Source organism: Delphinus delphis, chromosome 21 (genome assembly GCF_949987515.2).
Source record: "Delphinus delphis chromosome 21, mDelDel1.2, whole genome shotgun sequence".
NCBI classification, from domain to species: domain Eukaryota; kingdom Metazoa; phylum Chordata; class Mammalia; order Artiodactyla; family Delphinidae; genus Delphinus; species Delphinus delphis.
The window spans coordinates 28,882,724-28,900,184 of record NC_082703.1 but is presented as its reverse complement, the minus strand read 5'-3'; the positions used below and the strand labels follow the sequence as shown (position 1 = coordinate 28,900,184).

At 41.2% G+C, this 17,461-nt stretch overlaps 2 protein-coding genes across 3 annotated transcripts in view; one reads left to right on the top strand and one right to left on the bottom strand.

Moving 5' to 3' along the window:
• MCPH1 (microcephalin 1) overlaps window positions 1-17,461 on the bottom strand; it is a 229,417-nt gene that overhangs the window by 101,447 nt on the left and 110,509 nt on the right.
• Window positions 1-17,461, top strand: part of ANGPT2 (angiopoietin 2) — a 53,910-nt gene that overhangs the window by 27,785 nt on the left and 8,664 nt on the right. The window contains exons 2-7 of one of the 2 annotated variants that reach the window (XM_060001204.1): window positions 943-1,098; window positions 4,269-4,390; window positions 8,911-9,143; window positions 11,073-11,200; window positions 16,308-16,409; window positions 16,963-17,129. In XM_060001204.1, the coding sequence (XP_059857187.1) occupies window positions 943-1,098; window positions 4,269-4,390; window positions 8,911-9,143; window positions 11,073-11,200; window positions 16,308-16,409; window positions 16,963-17,129 (908 nt within the window). Of the gene's footprint in view, window positions 1-942; window positions 1,099-4,268; window positions 4,391-8,910; window positions 9,144-11,069; window positions 11,201-16,307; window positions 16,410-16,962; window positions 17,130-17,461 lie in introns of both variants that reach the window. The other variant, XM_060001203.1, reaches the window with a different exon arrangement.

Sequence of the window (17,461 nt, the reverse complement as noted above, 5' to 3'; positions counted from 1 at the left end):
TTGCGGGCTCAGTAGTTGTGGCACACGGGCTTAGCTGCTCCGCGGCATGTGGGATCTTCCCGGACCAGGGATCGAACCCGTGTCCCCTGCATTGGCAGGTGGCTTCTTAACCACTGCGCCACCAGGGAAGTCCCTGCATTTGTACTTAACTGTATATTTTTACTGCCAAAGACATAGGCACCTATACCCATGGCAATGAATTAGCTTGTTGACGCTCTTACACGTAAGCGAGTGTTAAAATGAGCAGGCATGCCCTCGGTCCATGGCGGAAGAACCAATCCTGACGGTCACGTGAGATAATGAATAGACTAGACTAGGATTAAGTCTGCCTGATAGAGAAAATGACGAAACCGTGAAAAATGCACACATTAGGAGAACTTAACAGGTCTAATGTGTGATGATCTCAGTAAGAGGGAAGGTAGGGGGGTGGTCGCTGCAGAATGTGGCCCTGAGTTACAGGGAAACTCCAAAGGTGCATCCCTCCTCATACTCTATCTTAGAGTCTTCTGAAGCCCGTATTTTGAGAAACCGCAAGTCTAGAAAGTGGTAGAAATAGTGATGCTTCTTTGTACCAGATTTTCATTTCCTGCGTAACGTGGATGCAACACAGCGAAATCCTGGTGGCCCTTCCTGCTGCACGGCACGGCCATCTGCCCACCTCTGAGCTGTGGTTTGACCACCTCCCTTGCCTGTGTGCACTTCTAGGGCTGTCTAAACCGTCTGTCTCCCACACATGCTGTTACCGGGCTGCCAGATTTTGAATCAACATAAAATCACACTGTCTTTTACTGCTAGTGATAAGAAAAACCCAGCAAGATGGCAAAGTCAGAGCAAGGCACAAGCCTTCCAAGAGGTGCTTTAAAAGACAAGGGAAACTAATTAGGAATAAGGTTTCTGATCATTCGACTCACGACCGTCTCCCTGACACTTGTTCTTTTCTAGCTTGAGAATTACATCCAGGACAACATGAAGAAAGAGATGGTGGAGATACAACAGAACGCAGTGCAGAACCAGACCGCTGTGATGATAGAAATAGGAACCAACCTGCTAAATCAAACCGCAGAGCAGACCCGGAAGTTAACTGATGTTGAAGCCCAAGTAAGTAGTGAAATAGGAAACAGAGAATGGCCCAGCCAGACAAATACTAGCACAAAATCGTTACCTAATGAAACAAGGGAAAAGCAGAGGAAGCGCGAGGATAGCGGAAAAAAGGATGAGTTGATGAGAAATTAAGAATTTGTGTCTAGACAGAAATTTAAAATCAGGAAATATATTTTCATTTTTACTACTGAAGTTACATTACCTTTATTCTACTGAGGACGTACAAACCATTTTCATGTTATTCATACGTGACTACGAGAGAGATGTTCCTCTGCCTCACTGGTATTTTCTGGACTTGAGATAAACTTTCCATTGCTGAGCCCTTCGCTGTTTTGTGCATCTGAGACACGAAAAGCACTGAGGCAGAGTGCTAGAGGCTTTGTGCTTAACCCTAACTCTTGAGTTAAGATGAAAGCTAAGACTCACAGAACTGCCAAAACAATCTGTGGTGTGTGTTTGTACAGTTTGTGGTGTGAATTTATAGAGAGAGAAGCAAAGAGAAGAGTAAGAAGAAGTGGTTGAGGCACAGAGAGTGTTTAGCCATCAGCCCAGAGCCTCGAGTTCCATGATTAACTGGACGCACAGATCTCAACAAGGCACTAGCTTTCCCTGGCCTCCGAGGTTGTGACTGTGAAATGGGGGGACTGGCCAGGTGACTGACTGCCAAGTTCCCTTTTAGCTTTAAGATTCCACGAGCTATCAATTAATAGTAGTAGGAAAGAAGAATATGAAATATGAAAATATTAGAAGAATAACAGCAAAACATTAAAACAAGCCATGCTGAATGACAAACAATATGTGACCCAATAAGAAGAGTCCGGGTGGGGAAAAAGTGCTGCTGGGGGGATCTACGGAGATGCTTCAAGTTCAAGCTTTGTCATCGGTGAAATGGCCTTCTGGGTCCTAACCCTAGCTTCTTTATAGTCTTGTGAAGTTAGTATCTTCCTACCCTGAGTTATAAATAATGCTCAAAAAAAAACAACGTAGATTTAATGGTAAACGACCCCCATGACATATTATTCTTATGTGCTACTTAAGCTAAAAGACCAAGAAATGCCAAACATCAGTCAGGACGGGATAAGAAATAAGGGAAACGATAAGCCTTCCAACTGTAATAAGCCCACGTTGAGAAGGGCACCAGCATTCTTTCATTGTCTCTCTGAGAACTACTGGATAAGGTAGAGAGAACAGCAGGCGGGTGGTAGGAGAATAACAGAGTTTTATCTGAATATAGAATAAGAAGTTATTTGCTTACCACATCTTTCCATAACATCAGAGCAGTTTAGGACAAATATAAATATCTTACACAACAGGTCACAAGGTACTGAAAATTGTAATCCCCAGAGGTCATAAAATCCAAAAAGGAGAAGACACAAAAATCTAAAAGTAAATGTATCAATATATCCATTGTCAATTGTTAGAATAAATTAGTAATGCTTAGGTCACATCCCACCTTTGGGTAGTAAAACTGATGAGCAATTAAGCCCTTCAAAAAGTTGTCCTGGAAGTATAACATTGCCTGTGGTTCAGATAAGAGAAATAAAAAAGTATAAGATACAGAGCAATGATGTAAATCTTTGCCATCCTGTGTTGTTAGGCTTACTAGCATTTAAAGAGGTTTTGTTGGGTCACATGATATAAAAAATCTATTGTGAAACTAGATATCACCTGATCCAGGATTACAGGAAAATAGGAAGATGGCTGGAAAGAAAACAGCCTATAATGTCCAACTGAACACATTAAGACGGCGGAGCCCAAGCAAGGACATCAAGGGACCGAATTACGTACCAACTTACTTAAGGCATCTGCTGTGCAGTTACTATGTGAAACGGGTTAAATCCAAACATGCAAATGTCTGATACGAAGATTCTTCCAGCTTGTCAGGGTGTCAGACTATTAAACCAGACTGTGAGGGGTGGCTGGAGGCCTGAGAACTCAGAGAACAGACAACCATGTGACCTAGGTAACTTAGTCACCTGCAGCTGGAGGCCTTCGGAAAAGTGATGGAAAACATCGCAACTGGTCCTGGGTGGGTCAGGACCCACATGCCATCCTCCCACCCCTCCCCCACTGAATTCATTTAGAGCTCTTAGGAGCTAAATAAAAGACCGAGTTTCCAGGTCCTTCTATCAATAACCAACACAGAATGTCTGGGCCCAAAGAAGATGTAGGGCAAATCTATATTCCGGGTGTTAACATTAAATCACACCCTGAGGTTGGCCAATGCCTTCTTTCATGCGCAGAAGTGTTCATGGTATGAAGGCATCCAGCTTTGACTAAGGACCAGACCGTCCCTAAACCTGCACGGTGGGGCTGGGCTGCCGCTTCCACGAATGACACAGACCCCGAGCAAACAAGGCTTCTTTCAAGGACCCTCATTCTGGGCAACAATTCTGCCTGACACTTACACATGATGTCACATCCTGAGTAACCATGACACAGAGGATGTGAGTCATGGACTCTTCCTGCTAGAAGGCAGCCAAACGCGAAAGAATTCATTCTTTAAGTTGTTTGAACACAATGGGAACAGAGATACCGCACGTGGTCTATGTCAGAAAGGCCCACAAAGCAAAACTGAGCTCCTACTTCATATTGATGTTCTTGTTTCCTGATGGGTTTACATGATTTTTAAAATAGGAAAAAGAGCAGTGGAAAAGGGGGGGCGGAAGAAGAAAGAAAGACTAAACAAGTGAATACAAACAAGGAAATGCTGGGCTAAAAATGAGCTACGTTCTTATAGAATGGAAGTATGTGACTTCTGAACACTTTGTCTACTGGCAGATGTGAGAACAGCATTTTGTCTCGAGCAGAGGAAAAGCCTCTCTTCATTTATCAACAACTTCCGATATATTAAATATGACCATTTTATACTCTCAATTATCTCACTGTGTGAAATGGTAAAACATGGCAGAACAAGAAAATGAACATTATTTGACACAAACACCATCGTTCAGAACTATTAAACCCTTTCCAAAATACATGATGAAAAAAATGTTTAACACACTCTGATGCAATCCAGCACAACAAGCCTTTTCTGAAAATGAAAATTATGCCAAATTAAGATGCTTGGGTAAGTAAGTAACATTTTAGTTATGTTTTCCTATAATTTAGGTAACTTTATGTCTAATTAAAAATAATAAATAGGAATTTTATTTTGTTACATTTAGGTATTAAATCAGACAACAAGACTTGAACTTCAGCTTCTGGAACATTCCCTATCTACAAACAAATTGGAAAAACAGATTTTGGATCAGACCAGTGAAATAAACAAACTGCAAGATAAGAACAGGTAATAAAAATACAAAGAAATGTATAATCCAGAACTGTACACTTTCTAGATATGAAAGCCTATTTCATATGACTATTAATTATAAGCGTGGCTTCCAAAATGCTGAATTTCTTAATGTATAGTACAAGGATCAGAAACCTTGTGAGGGGAAGGTAGGGAGAGGGTTTGGAGAAAAATACTGCAAGGGCATCACCTTCTAAAACAGACTTCAACTTTGTTTTTTAATCCTCTGGCCCCTTAAAGATTCTCTTACACTAATCCTCCGAATTCTACCTCCATATCATGCATGAATCTATGGAAAACTACTGCCAGGGTTGTGCAGTAAAAGTCACACTGGCTGGGGCATTTTGATATTAACTTTGCCAAGTTCTTTGCCTCTGAGGACTTAGTTTATCCCAATGCAAAACAGTCTACAGCAGGAAAACTACACTTTATTGTAAACCAATGCACATTTCATGATGCAGTATTTACTCTTAAAGCATATGATAAAGTAAAAACAAAAGTTAATACTAAATATGGTTATATTACTATCTAAATAAATATTTTAAAAATCCCAAGAAAACCAATACAAAAACTAAGATTATGGATGACCAGTGGGGATGGTTTTCATAGGTTTATTCCAGGAGGGGACATATGAGGATAATTCTATTCACGTTCCAGGTGTGCTTACCTCCTTGTTTCTAATCGGGATATGTACACATGACATGGAGGATGGTCAGACAACAACACACTCGAATTCACAATTAAATAATTCTTTATTCTTAACCAAAAATGACTGTAAGCTTATTGTCTTATAATCATTCTTTCTTGTTAATCAAGAACTAAGCTGAAACAATTCTTCTGTTCTTTGAGTAACAAGTTGGACTCATTATTGATTTAGGGTTTTGAAAAGCAAGTAGATTTTTATTCCAAATATTTTAATGTTTCAAATTTTTGTCTTCTGCAAAGTAATAAATAAAATCTGAGACCAATAATTGAGACATAACAGTCTCTCTAGTTTCATGTTGTTAAAATGGCCTTATTTAATGTTCTTTTGAGTGGGCTGTAGTAATGCTGGACGCCCTGGTACTGGACACGGTCCCCACCTTAGTTTTCTAATTTAGTACTCAAGGATGCTAAAATGATCACTTACGCACGTCAGTTACATTACCCAGGCACCATCTTTGTAAATTTTTGTCAAATTGTATTGCCCTTTGCCTATAAAAGTGTGCATCTTATTCCCAAATCAAGACACACTGCTTAATATTTTCATTTACCACAAGGTGCAAACTTTCCTATACAAAGTCAACTTGAATTGCTGTGAAAAACAGCTGACAACTTTCACTACGTTTTTTGATCATCCACGATTTGATGAAATTCCTTTGTATGTTAAAGCTTTACAAGGTACAAAATAGTGATTGCAACCACACAGAAATCTGCTGTGTTTTCTGATAATTCTTGCTTAAATGATCCTTCACATTTTTTCCTCCTTAATCCTTCACAATTTTTCCCAGGTTAATTGACATTTGACCAGTAATGTGCTTTTCCAATAATTTCACTCCATTTTTATATGAAATTATATTTGAACATCCCAACATTTTCTCCGTAAAACTACCTTGTCGAATAAACATCTCTAACAAACGAAAATCCTACATGACTTGCAGCACCAGAGCACCACAACTTGGACAGCAGACATCTAACTCAGACTGGAGTTGCATAAGAACTGTTTCTGAATAACCTGCCATAGTGCGGACACTGAAAGGCGTGGCTTTTATCAGCTGACTTATAAAAACCATATGAAACAAATCTAAATCTATACCTGCAGGAAGAATAATCATTTTAGCAGCTGCAGAAATCACGCTCTCTTTTGTCACAAATATGAAATGAAATGGCAATGATAATGGTTTTTTCATCAACAACTGTTAGTAAATACAAATAAGAAAATTGTGTTGATGATTCTACATCTTTCAGTGAGTCTGGCATGCTGTTTTCAGGTGCCTTAAATTTTGACTAGCCTAAGATTTCATCTGCAGGAACAACATTACAAAAATATGTGAATGTGGGCTTCCCTGGTGGCGCAGTGGTTGAGAGTCCGCCTGCCGATGCAGGGGACACAGGTTCGTGCCCCGGTCCGGGAAGATCCCACATGTCGCGGAGCGGCTGGGCCCGTGAGCCATGGCCACTGGGCCTGCGCGTCCGGAGCCTGTGCTCCGCAACGGGAGAGGCCGCAACAGTGAGAGGCCCGCGTACCGCAAAAAAAAAAAAGAAATGTGAATGTGCTGCACGTTTGACAAACCACATTTTAAATGATCTTCAATAATTCCCCCAATGTACAACTGTCTTCTTCATGGAACAGTTTCCAATGAAGTCAAAGTACTTATTAGAGTCAACATTTTTCTGAAAATTGCCACTATAACACTTTTTGATTCACCAGCTGAAGCTGAAAATTACTATGCCCTTTTCATCTTATCATCCTTTTTTTTTTCCTTCTAAAATAAGTGATTGATTTAGGGGTTATTTGTACCAGTTCAGTTAAATTGTGATATTGTTATACGATTACTGTTATTGAAAAATGTTGTCATTGATACTGTCCCCTTCTGAAGAGAGGCAATAAAAACTCATAAGAGAAACATGATTCAGCCTTGATGTTTCCACCAACAAGGATATTTCCCCACATTTCTCAACAGACCATGAATTATGTTAATATAAAGTTAAGCTGTACCTAAGTCCAACTGTTATGGTGATGATCAAATTGATCATCCTGTATCAGAAATTCAAATAAGATGCTAAAAAGCAAAGTGTCGGGCAATGCAGGCATTCTCCACCCTGCCCCACCCTCCTCCCATCACCCGTCAACACTGACCGTGGCATTTGCTGCGCTGCACAAAGTTCTTGCTATGAGTTTATGCTCTATTCTCATCTGTTTTATCCCGTTTATTTAATTTCCTTTTATTAAAAAAAAAGAAAAGCTTATTGCAACCCACTAAATTGATCGCACAAGCCAGTAACAGGTCCAGATGAGCATTTTGCAAAACGCTGCTCTGAAATCCGATCTCTGAGACTCTTTACAGCCTTAAACGCAAGGATACATGGTGCTGCTTATGACCAGCCTGGTCTGGGATGACCCGATGCTGGGCTCACCTCTTCAGTACCTGCTCGTATTTAACCTTAAGATTAAATCTTTTCGATCAGGATGTGACTGACCTCTGGATTCTACTGGTAGAGGTTTGGGAGAAAGAAACAATTTTTTTTTTTTCATATCCATCCCACAGTATTCACACTCTCATTCACACTCTGGACCGTGTGATCATCACATCTTTCTTTTATGCCTCTTCATAGAATATTAAAGACAACAAAAGATTGGCTGGATGACAAATTTCAGCAAGATCACTTTGAAGGCAGTATAGATGAGTGATTTTAAAATGTTCGTACATTTTATGTTAATGGTCTAGGTGAAGCATTGTAGGAGTACTTCCTATTGCCTGTACGCTGATGGTCCTAGAAATGATTTTAGGTAGAAAAGAAAAAAATTATGCATTTATTTTTAGGTTACCTTCTGCTTACGGTAAGTCATCTTGGTTTTTAGATCAATGAAAGTGATACACAAGTTAAAAAAAATAAGTTAGCTGATATCAGTAAAAATATTAAGAAATAATAGTTGAAAAAATGGATATGGTGCAACTGATGAAAGTCGAAAGCAAATGTCTGCATCGCGGTAACGGATTATTTCTTGACTTGGTACTTTGACAGTATACTTATTGTCACACACTGGTTTACAATGACTATTGGACTGGGATCAATTTAAGAGCTGCAACTGTATTTCTGATAATAATAAAGACTCATACTGACTGTTGATGCTCATAGGGAAGACCTGTAACGGGTAGTCGATCCCTTGGCTGAGTAATGTTGTTTCCAGGGTTAAAGGTTCAGAAAATGTTACTGCCCCCAAAAAGGAACAATAGACCCATGGATTATCTGAACTAGAAGGGGTCTCAGAGAGCACCATCTAATCTAACGCCTTCACTGTGGATAGCGATTTACTTCTCTAGGTGGACTTTCCCTTAGATAGATATACACCTGAGATCCAAGGGGGGGATGGTCTGCCCCAGGTAACCCAGGGGTCACGTGCAGAGGCAAGGTTCTCAGCCCGGGGCTCTCCCCACTGACGCACAGGTGTTCCCAAACCAAGGGCACCTTGTCATTGTCCTTTGTCCACTGTCATTCCTCTTCAGCGGAACCACGGTCTTCAAGTGCACTGCATGTGGTAACTTCTAGTTATGAACCTTACATTTTCTCCTCATGTCATATCTATGTCCTCTATCTGATCTCAGCAAGTTTGAGAGCTTCTTCAGGGCCGTGGCAACATCCTGTTACTTTATAACTCCTTTAACACCTTAACAGAGTGCCCTGGAGAAGCAGAAATTCAATAAATATGAACGATTGTATAAGGATTATGAAACTGATTAGCTGTTTACAAAGCACTTGGCTTTGATGGCGATCAGAAAACCCTTCACTAACTAACAATTATTTCCCTTTACAAGTTTCCTGGAAAAGAAAGTTCTAGACATGGAAGACAAGCACATAGTTCAACTTCGGTCAATCAAAGAAGAGAAAGATCAGCTCCAGGTGTTGGTATCCAAGCAAAATTCCATCATTGAAGAGCTAGAAAAACAACTGGTGACGGCCACGGTGAACAACTCAGTTCTCCAAAAGCAGCAACACGACCTGATGGAGACAGTTCATAACTTACTGACTATGATATCGACATCAAACTGTAAGTAAAGTTTACATACTAGTTTTTCTTCAGTTTTATCTGCCAGTAGTCGACGAACCTTTCAAAATTCTAAAAGAGACTCTCACCTTTCAGAAAAAGCACACTTCTCTTACTATTTCATATGAATGCTTTATAGAGTCTCAATATGGAATCGATTAAAAAGGAGGAAGAGGGGAAGGGGACTATATATTTATACTAATTATTATGAGGCAAACCAACCCAAACATACTTTTTTGTTCATGGGCTCAGAGAGTCTACTCTTAGTTAGTTCCATTGCTAACTAGATGTTTGGGGCTGGGTACGTTACTAAACCATAGTGGACATTTTTTTATTTTTTAAGAGGGAGAAACAATCCTAGGCCCGTAGGGTTGTTGTGAAGATTAAATGAGATAATATCGGTATTTGCAGTAACTGGCATAAGACTGGTACCCAAGAAATGCCAGTTTCCTTCTCTCACCACATCCTTAACTACATCTTGCCTTCCTTATTCCTTTTTGACCTTTCAACTTCTCTTCGATATTAGAGGGAAGAAGGGATGCATCTTCAGTCGTTAATTAGAGACATGATACACAACCTGTGTGGTATTTTTAAGTTTTTTTTTTTTTCTTAAACATTGGGTCTAGTTCTTGCTACGGTCTGTTTCAGTGTCCTTTCAACTGTATTCTTTTGACACAGATGCACTTTACATATGATTCATGTAGAGACCCTCTTCACCTCCATAAGAAATATGTTCTCACATTTTCCTTGACTCATACAGCTATCCCCACTTTAATTACAGAAACATTTACGCAAGGTCTCTACTTAAACAAGGACGCAAACAAACAAAAACAGTAGCACAACTTTGTGCTAAGGGGCAGGTTTCACACCAGGTGGCCAGCTTGCAGCATGTGCCTTCCAACTAGACTTTCACTCTCTTATAATTTAAAAAAAATCATATATTTTTCTCACATTCAGAAAAAAGGAAAAGACAACTATCTGATGTCTGGTGGGACCAAGACAGTGTGAGGTATTAGCTTGGATGAGCCAAAGTAGAGAAAGTCACGTAGCTCAGATCCTGGCAGAACAAACGAGCACAGGTGAAAGAGCAGCAGGACAGGCTTCGTCTGTGCCGTGTGCTTCCAGCTGGCGTGCAGACGGGAGCCTCCATCTGTGATGCCTGCCCTCGCCACCCGGTCCAGACACCTAGGCTTTTGTCCGTCTCTAGAATGATGTACAAATACACACCTGCAAGAATACATACACACAAACACTTTTTCAATGTGGCAAAAGAGGGACTGGAAAGTCTAAACGTTGAGAGCAGAATAAAAATTTGAAAGAATTTCATAGTCCTAGACTTTTTAGACTTAAAAGGAAGAATTTCAAAGACACAGATAAATAAATGTTAGGTTCCTCTTTAACGCAGGCTATCATGAGACGGTTGCTAAAAATCCAAAGAATACTAAATGTCTTCACCCAATGGTCTAAAGAAACGTATAAAGGCTTGGCCTCAGATACACAGAAAGAAAGGAAAGCAATCCACACCACTGCCTAGATAGGACGTGGCCAATGGGCTGTGGATGCAGCCACTGTAGAGCCAACTTTATTTTTAGGTACATTCTTTATTCTTCTGTAATAACTTTATCTGATTCTACTCAAGATGGAAGATTTTTTTAAAAGTAATAGTTTATTAAGGCTGAGTGTGAAGTACTTGCATTACATATAGTTGATGAGAAGAAAAAGGAAGTATGGATTATTGGTAACAATCTTTGAGAGTTAACACGGAACAGGCTGAAGGAGTAACTTCTGAAAGGCTAAAATACTAGCATCTCCCTTTTACTTATTTTAAGAATTCAAATGTAATAAAACTTAGCAAATGAGTGCATCTTGAAATAACATACTTTTATCTTCTCACGAACTCCTTTTAAAAGCTTTCCTATTTTTAAAAAGCAGCTAAGCACTCCCTCATTGCTAAGGAAGAACAAATCATCTTCAGAGATTGCGCGGAAGCATTCAAATCAGGACTGACCACCAGTGGCATCTACACACTGACGTTCCCTAACTCCACGGAGGAGATCAAGGTAAGGCATTGTCTCCCATTTTCACCTCCCTGGCTTGAAGCAAGTCGTTTTAGAAGTGGAGCAACTGCAGACATAGTTCACACACCCTGGATGCATCCCAGCTCCACTCAGAGCAAAGCAAGAAACAGTGACACACGTAAAGGTCTCACCAAGGGCTCCGAGCCCAGCCACTGGGCACAGAACACTGACAATGCACATGAACGATGTAGAAATATCCATCTTATTATATGTGTCTACCTAACATATAAGATAATCTACTTGTCGTCTCCTTGCATTTGGCTTAGTCATGCAGAGTGTCAGTTGTCTGCCTTGAAGTGTCAGACTCGCATCATTAACTTTAAAGAAAATGTCTTCCAAAATACCAGAGTTCGAACACCCATAGTTTATGTTTCAATCGTTACTTCAAGCAGCAATCGTACTCCATCCATAAAACAAAAGGCTTGTTCAACTTGCAACTGAAACAGTCACACAAGATTTCTCTTTGAGACAGCCATGGCACCTTGATGTGCAGAAGTGATTTATACTCACTTCCATTGCATCAAACAGAAGATAAAAAGACGTGCCCGCAGCAGTAGAGGTTTAATAAGATTAATACTTTTTTTACTGCTTTGTCAGAGACATCCTGAAGTGAACTTGGCTTTTTCCCCCCAAACAGCGAGTGTGTGACCGAGGAACACAGCGACTCCGGCGTGCTCTGCACCAGTTAGTTCATTCCAGGGCACTGGCAGTTTCACCCACTAGTGCTTTTGTACCATCAGTGCAAATGCTGTCACAGCCCCAAAGGCCAAGGACATGGTTATGGAGACAGTTCCGACCCTTTGGACTTGCTGCAGGGGGCTCAAGGCTTCCCTGGGTGGGCCATTCATACCCCCATCTGATGGGCTGGAAGACTTAACTCACACCATCAACGAGAGCAGGTCATTTTCTTCCCAAGTACCTGGAGTTTACTTCAAGGTGGAAGCTCGTAAGTGAACCAAGAATCAGAATTTACCGTCAGGAGAAGCCAGTGTACAGCTTAACTCGGTTTTTCTTGGATATTCTGGAAAACTTGCTTTGGGAGATGTTAAGCTTTAGATGAGAAAAAAAAAGTCACTTCCCCGGGGAGTATTTCAATGTGGCTTTGATAAGGTAAAACAACATTACATGAGAATCAGTGTGAAGTGTTACAGAACCCTGGGATGACTGTATATGCTAAATGCCTCTAAGTATGTTTACGTCCAACTGTAAAGGCAGCTACACATTGAATGAACAGAAACACTTACAGAAAAGGCACTTGACGCTGCATCAAAATGGAGACTTCAAAGGCTCCTGAAAGTATCATCTCTTTGAACTCAGGGTTATCCTCAGTATGTAACATGGTCATAAAGGAAAACACTTTAAAAATACAAACAAGGGCTTAAAGATGTGGGATTTCAAACAGTAACATACACTTGATTTTGAATTTAAAAGATAAATATTCGATTTATCTTGAATAATAGCACAATATTCTTGTGCTATTATTCACGGTAAGACTTTCCAAAGAAATCTTTCGAATTCATTCGTGCTGCTTTAAATCAACCTTGAAAATCAGTTAATGTCCCTAGCACCCTAAAAGCAGTGTATTAAGGGGAGAAAAAACCCAAATATTCTGTTGCAGATGAAAAAGTAATGAGCAGACTCTATACGAAGCCCTTCAGTCCCCTGTGCTATCTGGTTCTCATGCCAGCTCTTTGGACGCTGTTGTCTGTCACCAGATGTCGGTCTGTTCTGGGTCTGGAGGTAAGGGGACAGAAGTGACCTGAGCAGGAGAATGGAGAGTAGAGTGGGCTGCTCCCTGATGCAGACCCAGAGGGACTGTGTAGTGTTTCCTGCCTCAGTGCCTGTCCCTGCCCCAGCTCGCCGTACCAACACCAAAGACCTCACTGCCGGGAGAAGAAGATATACAGCTCTGGGGTGATGTGGTCTCAGGCCACGGCTGGAAACGTTAGTATTTATATATGCCTTTTGCACGTACGCAGTGAAAACAGCTCATTGACACAGCCGGGAACAGCAATCTCTGAAGCCTCGATGTTTTCATCTCTAACATATACGGTCCAGATGAGTCACCTCTGGATTCCCTTCCAGACTTCAGGCTCCATAATTCAGTCTGAGGAAGGCCGACAGATCTGGGTGTAAATTCTGACTCTGCCAACGTGTGCCTCTCAGCAAGTCACTGAACCTGCGTGAGGCTCCCGTTTCCTGATCTGCGACGTGACACGATGTCCCCTGTCTTAGAGAGCGGTTTCGGGGTGATGATGGAGATGGGCACCCAGGACAGGGCTCGTTGCTTGCCATCCATTCAACACGCAAGGACTGTGAGACAACCGCTCTGTGGGCCAGGGCACCTGAGCTTGGCCTGCTTCATCTAATTCAAGGAAAGAATGTTCAACAGATCTCTGCGCAGATCTTTCCCAAAGAGGCCTAAATATCATTTCAACCTTATTTTTGAAGAATTCATTAGGTTTTTGTACAAGATAGGCATTGCAAGATGGCATTTATCAGAAGCATTAGGGTTACATTTTTGCTAGTTAGAGACATAAGTTTCCCTCCCTACATTTCCCAGGATACCTGACGCCTAATGTCGATCTCTTTGCTCTTTAATCACTTAGTCACCATGGCCTCAGAGCCGAAGCATAACATTTAAATCAAGCGCTATTTGCTGAAAGAAATCAAGCTTTAGAGCGAGATATCAGGTCCCTGGACCACACCATGGCGTGCTCATCGAAAGTATTAACCGCCCTCGGGTTTGCTGTAACTTAGCAGTGAGGTCATGGGCATTATCTGAGGACTTATGCTTTTCCGACCCTATATAATCTACTTCATCATTTTCATCTGTACCTTCTGGCTACGTGGAGAACTCTACCTGAACACTATCTTGCTCCGGAAGCCTCATGAGCCAACTAACCATGATACTTCGGTGTTTATAAATGCTCTGTTCTTTTTCTTAAGCTGGACAAAGTAATATTAAGAAAACGTTCCCATGATCCCGTCATTGTCCCTAATGGGGTGAGAGGATAGTATGGCTCAGACCCCAGCTCTTGGTCTTCACTGATTTGCACAACAAGATGGACTTGTTCTCTGATTTAAATATCAGCAACTGCATCAGGGTGATTCTGACACTGAAGAAGCAAGTATTAGAATGAGGACAGGCTCCCTGAGAACAGTGTGCCGTCCTTTTCCCCGCTAGCACGCCTTTTAGGACACAGGGGAGCTAACATGTGTGCGCAGGACTGCTCAGATCAATGGAGCTTATTCAGCTAGTTTACTAGACACGTTGACAGAAGTGAGCAGTACGGACCATCTTGTGGACCAGAGGCGAGTGAGAGGCAGTATTATTCATGAACTGATTTCAACGTGGAGCTGCATGGAGGGCCTTCTGACCTATTAACAAAACAGTCAGGTTTCTCTGTTTTCAGAAGCATGGGGGAGTAGAAAACACATCACAGAATTAGGAAATTAAAGAGACCTTATTCAAATCCTATATGCTACTTAATAGCTGAATGACTCTGATCAAATTAACCTAACTTTACCAAATCTTTTCTCCTTTCAAACATGCAGAATGATAGTATCACAGCAGAGTTGCCATGAGATTACAGATAATATACGGAAAGTACCTAGCCTGGTGCTTGGAACAGAGTGATGCGTAGCAATGATAACAACCATAATTAATAATAATAATAACATCAACACAGAGAGATAATAAGGGGTTATATTAAGCAGATCGATTTCATATGGCTGATTAATTTAAAATGGGGAAATCATCTTATTCTTGATAAATATAATCTTCTTTCATGGAACACGTTTCGAAACATGAGGGTGACTGGGGAAGCGATGACGGGCCGAGCGTCCATCCTGGAGAGAGTCTGGAATGGCGGTGGAGAGCGCACAACAGGAGAAGCAGTGCTGGGTTCCAGCTGCCGCTCTTGGTTCCGCTCGAAACAGGATGGCCAACAAGCGCTTACAATGAAAGGGCGGGTCCAGGTGCACTCTGGGTTCTCCTTCAGCCCCCATTCTCCAGGATTTCGGCTCACAAATGCAGTACAGTTGACGTGTAAACTTACTCTGCCAAAATTATCTCCATTCTTCCCCCCAAAGACCATGGAAGACAACAAAGGAAGAATACTGCTAATTGCTTTTGAACCTTAACTTTCACATTTACTACCTTGTAACCTGTAAGGAAATTCATCTTAACTTTTTGGAAAACGCCTTCGTTCTACTATAATCTCATTATTTAAAACTATTTGTGTAATCTTATTTTCGGGGGTTTTTAATTTCATAATAAAACTCCAGCTGAGTTGAAATTGAGCATGCATGCTCCTAGCCCAAGGAAGAATCCTGTGTAGCGAACAAAGTTTAAACCCACCAAGCCCGTTTAAAAGCAGAAATCAAAAGAGCTGGGAAGAGGAGTAACAGGGGCAGTGAGCAAAGTGCAGAGAAGCATGAAGTCAGGGTCTGTGGGGTGGAGCTGCCAGGCCCCTCAGGTCACACACACACAGCAGGTACACGGGAGCCCCCGGTCCCTTGTTCTGAGGGATGAACCAGGAAACCTGACTTTGATCCCACACATGGAGGAAGCCGAACAGCCCCATGGCATCACAGGAGTCTTGGAAACCCCACAAGGCAAGAGTCTCCCTTTTACACCACTCTCTGGAGAGTCAGTCGGGACTGGCAACCATCATAAAGGTTTTCAGGGCTGTGAACACGAGGCGATGGATTTCTACAGGCTGGAGATGAGAGGTTTGGGGCCAATCTGCCAACACGTCCCATTCCCAACGAATCTCTAAGGAACAGCGATCTCAGGGTCAGCTATCGGGGTGGGTCTTTAGCCTAGAACAGATGATGACAAGGTCCTAGTTTCATCGACACATCATGTTATATTACTGTTTATTTTTCATCATCATTTTAAATTCATGGTTTTCAATTTCTTTAAAATCCTCTGCCTCTTGGAAGACCACAAGATTTACCCCAGAGAACCCCATCAGCCCTGGTCTTATTATAAGTATCTCCGTTCACCTCGTTTCTGTTATTTAAGACAAAGACCCAAGTCACGCACATTTCCCAGGCAGTAATTGTGCGTTCCTGTTTGCAGGCTTACTGTGACATGGAAACAGCTGGAGGTGGGTGGACAATTATTCAGCGACGTGAAGATGGCAGTGTTGATTTTCAGAGGACTTGGAAAGAATATAAAGTGGTATGAATACTCTTTAAACCATCTGAAAATAATTTTCTTTGCGAAAACTAACTTTGAGAATGTGCAGGAACTTTACCACAAATCTAAAACTAACCAATGACTTTTGATCATTTTTTTTAACCAAAGGGTTCTTTTTAACTGGTGTTTCAGTCTCCCTGTTAAAGAATGGTCCTGCTGCCAATGTAATGTAAACTATATATCAAAACAAAGGCATGCGAAAGTTAAGCTTATTTTTAATGGTGGGCTCAGCATTTTTTGGTAAACTGTTTCATCGTGTTTCACACGTCTGTAATCTGAGATGTTTATGATATTGGTGGTTCCCCAAGTCGTTCTAATTATCCCAATACTAATTTCCTTCTGATAACAGCTTAGTTTCCTAAAACTGACCTTTTAAAAATCTTTCTTATATGGAAGACCCCAAAGTTTCACGGTACGGGAAGGGATTTCTGTTGAATATTGAATGGTTATTCCGTGTTAAGTTGATGGACTATTGATTTCAAATACATGAAGAAAAAATAAATGAAGTAAGTGAATTTTACAACTTCGATTTCAGGGATTTGGGAACCCTTCAGGCGAACACTGGCTGGGAAATGAGTTTGTTTCACAAGTGACTAATCAGAAACGCTACGTGCTTAAAATACACCTGAAAGACTGGGAAGGGAATGAGGCTTACTCGTTGTACGACCATTTCTATCTCTCAAGCGAAGAACTCAATTACAGGTAAGGAAATTATATGTCACTGAAAAAGTTAAAGGACTTGCTGGGTGATGACTCCAGAAAGTCAGAACCCCATTGTATTAACCAGAATCTAAATTACTCATAGGCTACCTTAAGGGGGAAAAACATCTTGTTTCTTAGAGCTCTTTGCCGCCTTTAGGTAAGTTGCTCTAGTTTCAACATTCGAACTTTAATTTCGACAATATAAGGAAGGCTTCATGAGGACAGAATTTTGCCTGTTGTGTTTGCTGTGTAGCCTCAGGGCACAGGTGAACCCTGTGTGGCAGATAATGGGTCTTTACCAACTGTTTGTAGAACAGGTGAATGTTGTGTCC